At 33.5% G+C, this 12,330-nt stretch overlaps 1 protein-coding gene across 6 annotated transcripts in view; it reads right to left on the reverse strand.

The window, feature by feature from the left end:
• Positions 1-336: 336 nt before the first annotated feature.
• Positions 337-12,330, reverse strand: part of PPP1R12A (protein phosphatase 1 regulatory subunit 12A) — a 139,693-nt gene continuing 127,699 nt past the window's right edge. For 2 of the 6 annotated variants that reach the window (XM_077845622.1, XM_077845616.1), the window contains 4 exons: positions 7,917-7,964; positions 5,216-5,266; positions 4,165-4,334; positions 337-2,767 (listed from right to left, as the gene is read on the reverse strand). In XM_077845622.1, coding sequence (XP_077701748.1) covers positions 4,200-4,334; positions 5,216-5,266; positions 7,917-7,964 — 234 coding nt within the window. In that variant the 3' untranslated portion in view covers positions 337-2,767; positions 4,165-4,199. Of the gene's footprint in view, positions 2,768-4,164; positions 4,335-5,215; positions 5,267-5,976; positions 6,008-7,916; positions 7,965-12,330 lie in introns of those variants that run through there. The other 4 variants (XM_077845620.1, XM_077845618.1, XM_077845619.1 and 1 more) reach the window with 4 other exon arrangements.

A 12,330-nucleotide genomic window follows, 5' to 3' on the forward strand; every position in this document is an offset into this window, starting at 1 on the left:
TTAAACATAGGCTTACTACAAGTCTTCAACCAAAGTTCCAAACTGAAAAGTGCCTCCTATGATAGTTATATTCAGTTACGTATGTGTAGGTAGATCGGGGATTGGACTTTGGACAAACCTAGGTCGAAGAATGATCTAATGTCTTATATCTAAATGTAGTATTATCTTTATATGTATTCCCAAACCCATGTTTGCAGCTAAGAAAAAGCACAGGTTTAATTTAGAAACCACAAAATGTTTATGTAAATGAAATCTTGTGCTACAAAGCGACTATCTTAAGACTCACTGTTATTATTTTTTTACCCACTTATTATCATAAAAAAACTAGTTCTCAGATTCTGCATACAGACAGCTTTATGTAAAATATATAAACATTTGTCCAAATTGGTACACAGATTGCATAAATATGGCAATTAAGATTGCATTTACACATGTGCATGTACAATGTTGTGCAAATTATCACAATATTACAATTTCAAAAATTATTCAAATTGGAATCCAAGTAGAGCAGTTAGTGAAAAAATACCCATGCAGAATTTAAATATCTCAGAACAAAATTTAAATGTCTTCAGTAAAAGGTCACACATTTAAAATAGTTTTATTCATTTTATTTGTATATGTCAAAATACATTTTTATTTCCAAAATAGTGGGTTTTGCAACTAGTTTCATGCAGAAACAAGGTCTGCTCAATACTACCAATAAAATCAATATAGCACAGTAGCTGTTCAGTTTTAGATACAAAGAATAAATAACCTAAATACAAAACACTAAAATATTAGAAACATGTATTTAATCATTCTTCACAGGCATCCAAACTTCACAAATATAATCCTTAGCATGCCTAACTGTTGTGCAACCAGTATATGTTGCAGTCACTCAAACGGATCAATTATCTGTATATTTTACGTCCACATAAGACCCTGGAAATTCTCTCTATTCAGACCCACCATTCATACAGTTACCAAAAATAAAATTCCCATAACTATCCTTGTACCTTTAAAAATCAAGAATCCTGAGCTTGGTAGTAAGAGCATAACCTTATATCTTCATAAAACCAATCGAGAGAGAGGACTTAAAATCCTGCTTACCAAAACACCCTTTCCCAGCCCCAAAGTAATCTAAAATAGGCAGTAGAACACAATGACCTTTTAAAATGAAGGGGTACAAATTCACATTTAATATAGTATACAATACAATCAATAATACAATTAGCTACTATAAGCTTTACAATGTACAATTTATTCAAATGGCTGAACTGTTCAGTGGTTAAGGAGACAGTTATGTGCCAGAAAGATGTAATATTTTTTGCATGGTTTGATGAAAATATAAAAGCTATTTGTCCAAATAAAAGCCATCTTCACTATGTACTTGGTTTTGCTTTTTTTTTTCTTTTTTCTTTAAAAAGGCCACTGAAATGTATAAAATGGTTTGAACATGATGGTGGTATCAAAGTCAATGCCTCTTCACATGGCAATAACAGTGCATTTAACATTAACTCACGGGTTAAATCTGCAAATGATTTCATAGCATTACTTTGGCTAGCACAACAGTTTTAGACAGCACTCAGATAAATATCGGTATGTGAAATGTGAAGCAATTATCTTATGCAAATTTAATTGTGGTTGAATACTATCAAATGAAAACTGGAAATAAAAGTAAAAAGCACTTTACAGTAGAAAACTTTTGTAAAGATAGGGCTCCATTGTAATGTGTTACTTTTAAAGTCTTTTTATCACATTGTTAGCAAATTTTGTTTTTAACACTATTTTGGAGTAGCCTACTTTGCATTAACAGACGTTTGAAATAAGAAAATAGTCAAGCATGCCATGTGGTGGTCTAAAAATCAAAACAATACACTTATTTATATATACAGCATCACTCAGTACCTGCTAAAATGAATGTGAAGATTACAGAATCTAACATCTTATACTACAATAATAAAAAACAAACAAAAACAAAAAAGTGACCAATGAAGGCAGAAAAAAGGACTTAAAAGATTCTAATCTCAATTGACTTTAAAGCATTCATATAAGAAATAAATGCATATTGCACAAACAGTGAAAGCAAATGTTCCACCAAGCAATTCAGTTCCAGGTGGAAGACAACACAGCATGAGCCTAATACAGGACAATGTTATCAGAAGAACAAGTGTGTTCCTTTCTGTAAATGAGAAAGTTGTGAGAACATAAAAGAGTCTGCCACATGAAGAGTTAGAAGGAAAAAAATACAAACCCAAACTTAGATGTAAAGCAAAAAAATTAAATATCGAAAAACTGGAAACTGTGGCACATCAGAAACTGTTGAATAACTGTCTTCTGTGAGAGCTGAAAGTTTTTGTCGACACAAAAGTATTTATGTACAACTAAGGCTTACTGGTTAAATATCTGAGGCATATCTGGCCTTGAACACTTTCCTTATATGCTGGAGCTGTAAACAAGTTTTCTCAGTCATTAAAAAAAAAAATCTTCTCAGCAGCTGCATTAACATGAAACAATGGTCTTGATACAAGAAAAAAAAAAAAAAAACAGAAAATTAAACAAAACAAAATTCCTAGATAAGAGGGCATTTGGCAGGATATCCGAAAATGACAGTCTCCAAGGATTCCTCCCAGGCTTCCAGTGACTGTCAGTTATGGTCCACTGGGTTGCTAATATGTGCAATTCTGTTATTTGCTGCTTTTTATTTGGAAAGTTTGCTTATAACTCTAATCAAGGCCCCATTTTCATCCTTTAGCCTCTGGTTGTCTGCTTTTAGGTCTGGTAACATCTGTGAGGGGAAAAAGAAAAGTTTTATTTCAATTAGAAGATACAATGTTACTCTTAATAAATTTTGTTTTCACCACAAGACACATGAACAAGCTCTGTCAGTTATATAAATTTCTAGTGGCTAAAACATATATGAAAGAAGAAAAAACTTGATTTGTGAAGCTAATTAGTTTAATAAATGATGGAATTAAAAGTTTATTCTTCCAAAGTTATCAATTGAAATGTACTAAATCACTTGCTATTATGACTCACAAGCACACCATATTAGAGCAGCCAAGAAAATGAAGCCTGTTTTTGTTAGGATAGGCTCTCAAAGGGAGTTCCTCTTAGACTTCCTGTCGGCACCTAAACCGAGGTCTTTTACTTTATTTACATCGGACCTCAAACCATCGTACTTACTATTATTCCACAAGAAAACCAGCCTATTTGGCAAAGTTTTGATTTGTTCTAAATTATTAAAATCCCTTAAAGGATTCACCTGTAGTCCCAAGTTTAAGCGTGTAGTACAACGTCTGATCCAAGAAAGGTGCTCATTAAATTACAGTAATTACTACTATTAAAATAGTATAAAGTATAAGTCAAAGTAGTCAGTCTGTATTTGTGAAAATATCTAAGCCTTGAAAAAAACCACTGGTATTTGGAGCAAACAGAAAAACAGAAGGAGGGGGTGGAAATGTTATCAGTAAACTGGATTTTCCACTAAGAACAAATTAAATTATATGTGCTCTGCCAGATTTGCTAGGAAGCGGAACAGCTTATATTTTGGACATTAAAACATACTTTCCAAAGATTCCAAAATCTTTCTTTAGCTATCAAAATGTATTAGATGAAAAATCAGATAAAAGTAGAACTTCTACTTGGCAAAATTACCTTAAGCAAAATCTTTATCAAGAGTTTATGTGGAACCAATCAATTCTTGTGTTCACAATGTATGGATATAAAATACAGTAATCTCAAGTTTTTATATTAGGATACCTCTGTAATAAAGAACTAAGTGAATATTAACTACAGTGGTTCTGATAGAAAATGACATTATTTTGAAAAACTGATAAAGCATGCTTAATCTTCAGTTTCAACATATTAATTATATATAAAATGTTATACTGCTTATGCTCCATTTTCTTTCTAGTAAAGAACTTAAGTCATATTTTTAGTCCTTAAAGTATCTGTAGAGCCAAGAATGTGCACAAGCTTTGTAAAAGTGCAGACAAATCTTTAAATCCCTAAATCATCTCCTAAATTTATTGTAGTTTATCAGTCAGAATATACAATTAGTGACACTTTCTAACATTCTGAGAAGCCATGCATAATTAACAGTTATATGATAAGCTTCAGACACAATGGCATTAATTTGTAAAAGTGAGCTTAAGACACGCTTACTAATACAAAAACACCTGCCTGGCTCTACCAAGAAGAAATGATGAAACTATAAATTATAGGTTCACAGACTGCAGTTGCCTACAGAACCCTGAGCGCTTGGCTACCACTCTTGTCAAGGCCCTATTCTCAGTCAGCAGTCGCTCATTTAACTCTCTCAGAGTTTGAATTTGCTTTATTTGGTGCAGGTTCTGCAGGAATTGAAACATAAAGAAATAGAAAATAAAAAAATAAGAAAATGGAAAAGAGTACAATAAAAACACAAAGAATCACAGATAATGAATACAAGAAGAAAAAAATTAAGAGTCTTGACTATAAGGATATTCCATGAGTTTTACAAAGTAAACAGTGCAGTCCTAAAGTTCCATATCAAACAAAATACATACACAAAATCCAAAGAATTTGTCTCCAAAGCCATTCAATAATAATGTTCTAATAAGGAACCAATTTCAGTAATATAATAATTAAATCCTGAAATTCTATGGGCACACCTTCCTATGTACCAGATCATTAATACATAATGTGATAAAGATATTTTATGCAAGATAATATGATAAAAGGTAATCAATTAACTACGCTATTTTTTCCCCCCCAGCAAAGAGTGTCCCTTCCAACATTCAAAACAAATAGTTACTTCTACAGGTAATTTAGAGTTAAACAAAACATAGCTCTTCTAGTCCACCACTCTAATGTCCTTTATTTTCAAAAGAAAACATATTTGTATTGAAACCCCCTCCACCATTTACTCTCTAGGAAACAGAGTATGTGAAATGCAAAGAATAATAAATCCCAAATCTTATAGTTATTATTGTCTAATTTCTTTGATACCTGAACACCAAAAGACCCATAAAAACTATCAATTAACAAAATGATCTGAATTATAAATGTTTTCCTAACTCACATAAAACTTGGATTTAGGAAGAGAAGCACAAAATATAGATAATCCATAAATTACATAATCAGGATTGAGAACAATTAATGTAAACAATTAATGTAAACCTATAATAGTACTGAAAAACTTGAAACTCATAAACAGCACTATTTCTCGTAACTAGTAGCATGGTTTACTTACTTTGAGTTCTTCTTCCATTTCAGATATTCTTCTTTCTAGAGCTCTTCGTTCCTAGATCAATTTAAGGTACTGATATTAATCACATAATTATATTCTTAATTTTCTTCTAAATTGTGAAATAGTGACACTTTAGAGTCAAAAATCAAATCAGGAGCGTGTGGAAAAAGATGTGATGCCAGTGATGTGTAAAGAGCCAAATTTTGAGATAAATAATTACGAAGATTATTATTTTTATTAATTTCTATAAGCTCTTTCTTTAAAGCTTTGACTTTCTGGTAGCTTGGTACATAACATGTTGATACTATTTTTTTAGTTCAATTAAACTTAGGAATAGAATAAATCAATATTCAAGACTGAGGATTATATAGAAAAGAAAAAAAAACACACATAGATGCAATTATTCTACAGTGACAGAAGCAGAAATGCAGGAAGCAAACATGCCTAAAATATGTGTACTTTAAAATTTCAAAAGGATCTAAGACCTTCACCTACAATGTATACTAGCCATTATTTATCCAATTGACTTTTACAGTTTTGTATTTAGGTTGACATTGTGTGCAGCATTAACGCAGTGAATCTAAGGAAGAAGCAACTGCAGCACTTATTTTAAAGTACCTCCTTCCAAAGAGTGATAGGCAAAGGCAACATACACTACTGCAGTGTCTGGTTTTATTCTCCCTTAAATAAGAAGCATTCTAGAGTGTTATGCAGAAAGCAAGCAGCGGTAATTAATGTGCTGTAAAACTTTGGTTAGGTCATACCGCCCAGAAGATACTGACTCTTGCCGGTCACCTTTCAGATACAAACCATTTAAATTTAGTTTAATCACTATGAATCTCCAAGACATTCTTTCCCAGATTAATAATTGATGTTGATATTTAGTAAAGCAGTATATTTACTGTAAATGTTAATGTTTTTAGATTATGTGATGTAAAAAGTAGATGGAATCCTATGCACAGACGTTTAAGTATCATGTTACTGTTGATAGCTTGTTTAAACACGATTATATAGACAAAACCATTATTTTCTATGAACAGAACTTTCTCCTAGTTAATAATACAGCCATGACTAATTCATAAAAAACACTATATTTCCCCAACAGTGGGATATATAATGTTATATGTGATCTTCATAACTTGGTGAAATCTCATAAATAGCATACTTTCCTTCAGCCTCATCATCAATTTTATTAGGTACCTTTAAGATTTTTTTTTTAATTTTTATTTATTTATGATAGTCACAGAGAGAGAGAGAGAGAGAGAGAGAGAGAGAGAGAGAGGCAGAGACACAGGCAGAGGGAGAAGCAGGCTCCATGCACCGGGAGCCCGACGTGGGATTCGATCCCAGGTCTCCAGGATCGCGCCCTGGGCCAAAGGCAGGCGCTAAACCGCTGCGTCACCCAGGGATCCCTACCTTTAAGATTTTAACTACTTTCTGGTAAAGCAAGACAAGCTGTCATGTCACCAAATCAGCAACTATAAAGTTGTATGGGATTTCTTCTGTTTGACAAACTTTTTAACATCAAAAAATATGGTTAAGAGAAAATACATGTAAAGTGCTTAGCCCAGTGCCTGACTGGTACATTAGAGTGCTGAATAAATGTTAGCAGTTATTATTAAAACTATGATTACTAATGACTTTAAATTGAAAGTGAATTAGCTACTTTGTAATTTATCTGCATTTGACAGGCAGACAAAGGAGGTCAGGTGACAATGTCAGAGTATGAAGATGTGTATCGTGTGCACAAGCCTAGAAGAAAGAAGGACAGACATCATTTCTCTTTTTTTTTCTTCGGTCAAAAAGGTAAATTCGCTATTTTTATAATGGAATGGAAGAAAATGTTTTATCAACTGCTCCTGATTATTTATTCTTTGACCTAGCTACCCAGGATGTACTTTCTTCTCTGGCTGAAGCCTTGTAGGTGTAGCCACTGCTCACTTAGACTAAGAGACACTCCTTTCTTTAAAGTTTGATCATTTATACATTCTCAACTGCTCACTAAACTTGTAGAGTTATTCCTATGGCCACTGGCAGACCTCTGAGCAATAACAATAATAAAGAAACACAAGTGAATATATCATAGTCAGGTAAAAAATTATAGAAAGATATAAAAGAGCAAAAGGCTTTTCTAGTAATCATTTTTTTTTGTTTAAAATATCCTATTTAAAAAAATATCCTATTTAAGTTAAATATTCAAATTCAAAATTAAACAAAGTTATCATTAGTTTTAAAAAGATTTTGAGAACTTGATATCCTTAGAATCCTTACAAACTTTAAGAATGTATTTAAATTTTCCAAAGAGTTAAACTAAATGAATGTATGATCAAAATATTTTAAGTATACCACCACAGGAAACCAAAGAGAGATAAGGAAACCAAAGAGAGATAAACGGCATTTCAAAAACATCAGATTCACTATTCACAATGTGTACATTTCAGAATCAAGGCAAAGATTTTTTTTTAATCTGTTAAAAGAATAACATGGTAAATTTAAGTCTTATTACCTAGACAGGTAATTTCATGCCTAGAGAGATCCTACAGAACTGTAAAGAAGCTAAGCCAGAAAACATTCATAATTAATATTAATTTATACTAACAAAAAATACCAACCATAAAAACAATACTAAAGGACAATAAAAAGATCTTTTATTGCTTACGTAAATTAAAGGGGGAAAATGATATTCAATAAAATGGACACTTACCCTTTTTTCCATTTCTAATAGTGACCTATCAGCAAACCTTTCTTGTCTCTGTAACAAAGTAACAAATATAAAAGGGATGTAAGTGCAATAAAGGTGGAAGGAGGAGGAGGAGGACCACAGTATCTCCTCTAGTGGTCTTCAAATAAATAACAATATTCACAGAGTATAAATAAAGTATTCACAGGTATAAATAAAGGAAAAACAATTTTGTATTGAAACAATAAAGAGTTAAAGGAAAAAAGAGTTAAAGGAATACTTAGAAATAGAATGGTCTCTACATTTCTCATGGCATACCCGTTACTTTTCCTCAGGTTTTTACACAATATAGTGGGGCTAAGGATGGGTAAGGACTGTTCTGTGGAACAAAACCAAAAACATCCTAGAGTTTCCTCTCCAATGCTCAAGTTCTCTTTTCTTTTCTTTTCCTTTCCTTTTTTTTTTTTTTTTTAAATCTTATTTATTTATTCATGAGAGATACAGAAGGAGAGAGAGGCAGAGACACAGGCCGAGGGAGAAGCAGGCTCCATGCAGGGAGCCCAACGTGGGACTCGATCCCAGGTCTCCAGGATCACGCCCCGGGCTGAAGGTGGCGCTAAATCACTAAGCCACCGGGGCTGCCCAAGCTCTCTTTTCTTATACACCACTAGGAATGGAGGCTAATCTGAATGATCAGATTCCAGGACCTTGACTGAAAAGTAGTTCAGTCTTGGATGTGAGTATCCAAGCAGCCAAACCAGTAAAATGGCCTAAATTTTGTTGTCTCTCACAGCTTCGTCTTGCTCACTCTCTATCTAGGGTTTTCTTTTCCAATCATCCACACTCAAAAACTGGTAAGAAGGTTCACACCCCTTGTCACTTAAAAGAAATTCTAGCTATACAGCTTTTCTTCTGGAGAGCTTAGGGCTTTTATTTTTCTTGCTTTCTGTACCCAAAGTTGACAAAATCCTGAGATTTGGGGGATGGAGAGGGCCCTTGGAGTTTTAATCTACACGTTGCAGCCAATACCTGAGAGCTGTGCATGCGGATACTGAATAAAGACCCGGTTAAAAACAAGTGGCATCCTAGGGGTGCCTGAGTGGCTCCATCTGGTGAGCAACTGCCTTTAGCTCAGGTCACGATCTCAGGCTACTGGAATCAAGCCCCTCATTGGGCTCCTTGCTCAGTGGTGAGTCTGTGGCTCACTCTGCTCTCCCCACCAACACTTGCACACTCTCTCTCTCAAATAAATAAATAAAACCTGAAAAAAAAAAAAAACCCCAAACAAAGAACAAGTGGTATCCTGGTTCTTACTTATATTGACTTCTGTACATATATCTCCCTTGAGATTCCTGGTCAGTTTGCTATAAAAATCATCAAATGACTCATTTCCCAAAAGTGACTTTGCTGAATAATCAATTTTACCAATTTACCAAAATCGTTTTTGACTTTAACAAGAATGCTTTTATTAACCACAAAATATACTTAAAAATATATTTCATCAATTAAGCGTTCTTTTTTTCTTTTTAAAGATTTTATTTTTAACTAATCTCTATACTCAACGTGAGGCTCAAACTTACACCCTAAGATCAAGAGTCACATTCTCTACTGACTGAGCCAGTCAGGTGCCCCTAAACATCTTCTTTATCTAATTTTTTGTTCTGTCAACTATTTCAGCATTCATAATTTAGTATCATCAAGGCCTGTAACCAAGTTACTTTTTGATCTTCTTTTCACAGTTTTTTTGTGTGAATATAATACATAAAATTGAAAGATCCGTGTCCTTCCTTTTTTTCTGTTGTTTAAAAAAATTTTTTTTTAAGATTTAATTTATTTATTCATGAGAGACACACAGAGAGAGGCAAAGACATAGGCAGAGGGAGAAGCTGGCTTCCCGCAGGGAGCTTGATGCAGGACTTGATCCCAGGACCCTTGGGATCATAACCTGAGCCAAAGGCAGATGCTCAACTACTGAGCCACCTAGGTGTCCCATTGAGCCATCCAGGTGACCCTCTGTTGTTTTAAAGGGTTTTATGCTTTTGTGCTTACTCTTCCTGGAAAAATAAAAGTCAATGTATTTTAATTACTTATCACATTCAAAATGTCAAATATGATGAGACTTTTCAGCTACTTCTGATTTCTTTTTGATGTTTTAAAATTTAAATTTTGCATTTTAATTGCTAAAAATATAAAACAAAGGCTAATATGCTCTTTGAGGATCTGCAAATGAATCCTAAAAATGCTTTAAAGACTGAAAAATACAGGGGTGCTTGGCTGAATCCATCAGTAGAGAGTTACTCTTGATCTCAGAGTTGTGAGTTTGAGCTTCATGCTGGATGTAGAGATTACCTTAAAAACAAAAAAGACTGAAAAATTTAAAAATGACATTCAAAAGCACCCAAAAGAAATCAGAAATAGCTGCAACAATGCCATTACATAATAAGTTGATAAAATTTTAGATGGAAAATTAGCATTTTTTGAGGATTTTTCTTCATATAGCAGCATTTTAGCAATTTTATGATTCATCTGCTAATTTCTTAGATTAAAAAAACAACTTAAAAAAATCAACTTTAGTTAGTATTCTGGTGAATATTCTAGTCAAAGCAGTTATAATCATAATTAGTTAATCTAGTGAATGGCATTTGACAAAATATTATTCATCAAACTGGTTTCTGGTAAATCAGTCTATTTCCTCTGTTAGAGATTACAGGAAGGAGGGTGGCTAGACTAGGGCAGGATTCAAGAATTCTAGAGTCTCTCAGAAAAAACTCCATGCAACTGTCAAATTGCCACCACTATGTATACTCATGAATAATTATGGAAGTAATGCCCCAAAAGAAAATAAAAATCAGGTGGAATGATTCATAGTAGACTTAAATGCTCAGGATAAATACTCTAAAATTGAATAAAAAGTTTAATGTTTATCAGTTTTGCCTTTATATGTGCCTTTAAATTTTAAGGACATTTACGTAGTTTTCCCAACTAAGATATTAACTCAGAATATGTACCAATGTCTTATACTCTGAATTACCCTTCCCATTATTCATTGACTATGCTGGGCATGGTACTCAGAATGTCTGCTAAGGCAGTTAACAGTAACTTGTTTTTCTAGACACAATCCATAGGATAAGAAATTGGTACATGACCCAAAGGCAACTTGCTATAGGTTGTTCAGCGTCCTATGAAATGGTCACTAACAGGCTCATGAGCCGTAACAGGACTGTTTCATGCTGATAATAACTGGATAATTCTATCAGTTTCCCTCTCTTTTAGGCTTTGAATGAGAGACATATAGGAAGAATTAAATGACAACAGGGGAAGCAAAAGAGCAGAAAAACAGAGAAGGTAGTAATAAGCAGTAAAAACACAGATTAGCTGACTCACTGTAATGACAGGACACAGCAGTAGGAAGCAGTGGACTTTTTTTTAAAAAAGCAGTGGATATTTTTATTTAGAAAACACTTATGATCAAATCTCTAGAGCTAAAGCTATTTTCAGAAAACTAGTTGTGATATTTTTGTGTGAGGAGGCTCACGAAACTATTAATGCAACCCAAAGAATGATGACTTTCCAGTTTACCATGAAGCCTCAGTGTACCCCAGCAAGTTGTAACTTGAATGACATTCCAAGGTTTTATGACACCTCACTATGAAACGTGTTCTTGTTCTGACTTCTTTGTGTATCTTTATAGTAAACTCTCATCAACTGATGGAATCTGCAGAACCTTTTTAACCTCATAAGGTTAGCTTAACTCCTGGAATTTTGGCAAAGCCTCCACTGTGCGTAAACAACTGCTTCACAATGTAATAGTGGTTAACAACAACAAAAAGGGACCTGGTAACAAGTTAAGTTCAACACAGAGAATTAACTTAAAAAATTATAAAAAAAGATGAATGTAAAAGAATGACCAAAGAAAGTATACAAGCTTCATTTACAGAACCAGAGATGTCATTTTTAGAGCACTGATATTAACTGGATTTCAAAAGCTGAACTGCAGAAATATACTACAAAGTCTCAGTTTAAAATTAAACAAGTTTGTTTTCTTAAAAATTACAGGACTGCTTAGAGTCTTTTAAAAAAAGGCCAATTAGCCAATACATAGTACAACTCTAGTTTCAGATGCAGTGTTCAATAATTTATCAGTTGCATATAACACCCAGTGCTTGTCACATCACGAGCCCTCCTTAATGCTCATTATCTTTTAACACATGAACAATATTCTGCAAAATCTCCAAGATGTAGTACAGTATTTCCCATGAAATACTTGGGTCAAAAAAACGTCTTTTCTTTGAAGGGAGACAGGTGGAGAATGGGGGAAGGAATGTGCCTATTACTATCCCTTCAATCAGTATTCCATGGAAAAAGCTTGGGAAACAAGCTAGATCCTACATAGCCTAGATCATAAGTATATAGCTGTGAATTTTGTTTGGCTATCCCA

This window comes from Canis aureus, chromosome 13 (assembly GCF_053574225.1).
Source record: "Canis aureus isolate CA01 chromosome 13, VMU_Caureus_v.1.0, whole genome shotgun sequence".
NCBI classification, from domain to species: domain Eukaryota; kingdom Metazoa; phylum Chordata; class Mammalia; order Carnivora; family Canidae; genus Canis; species Canis aureus.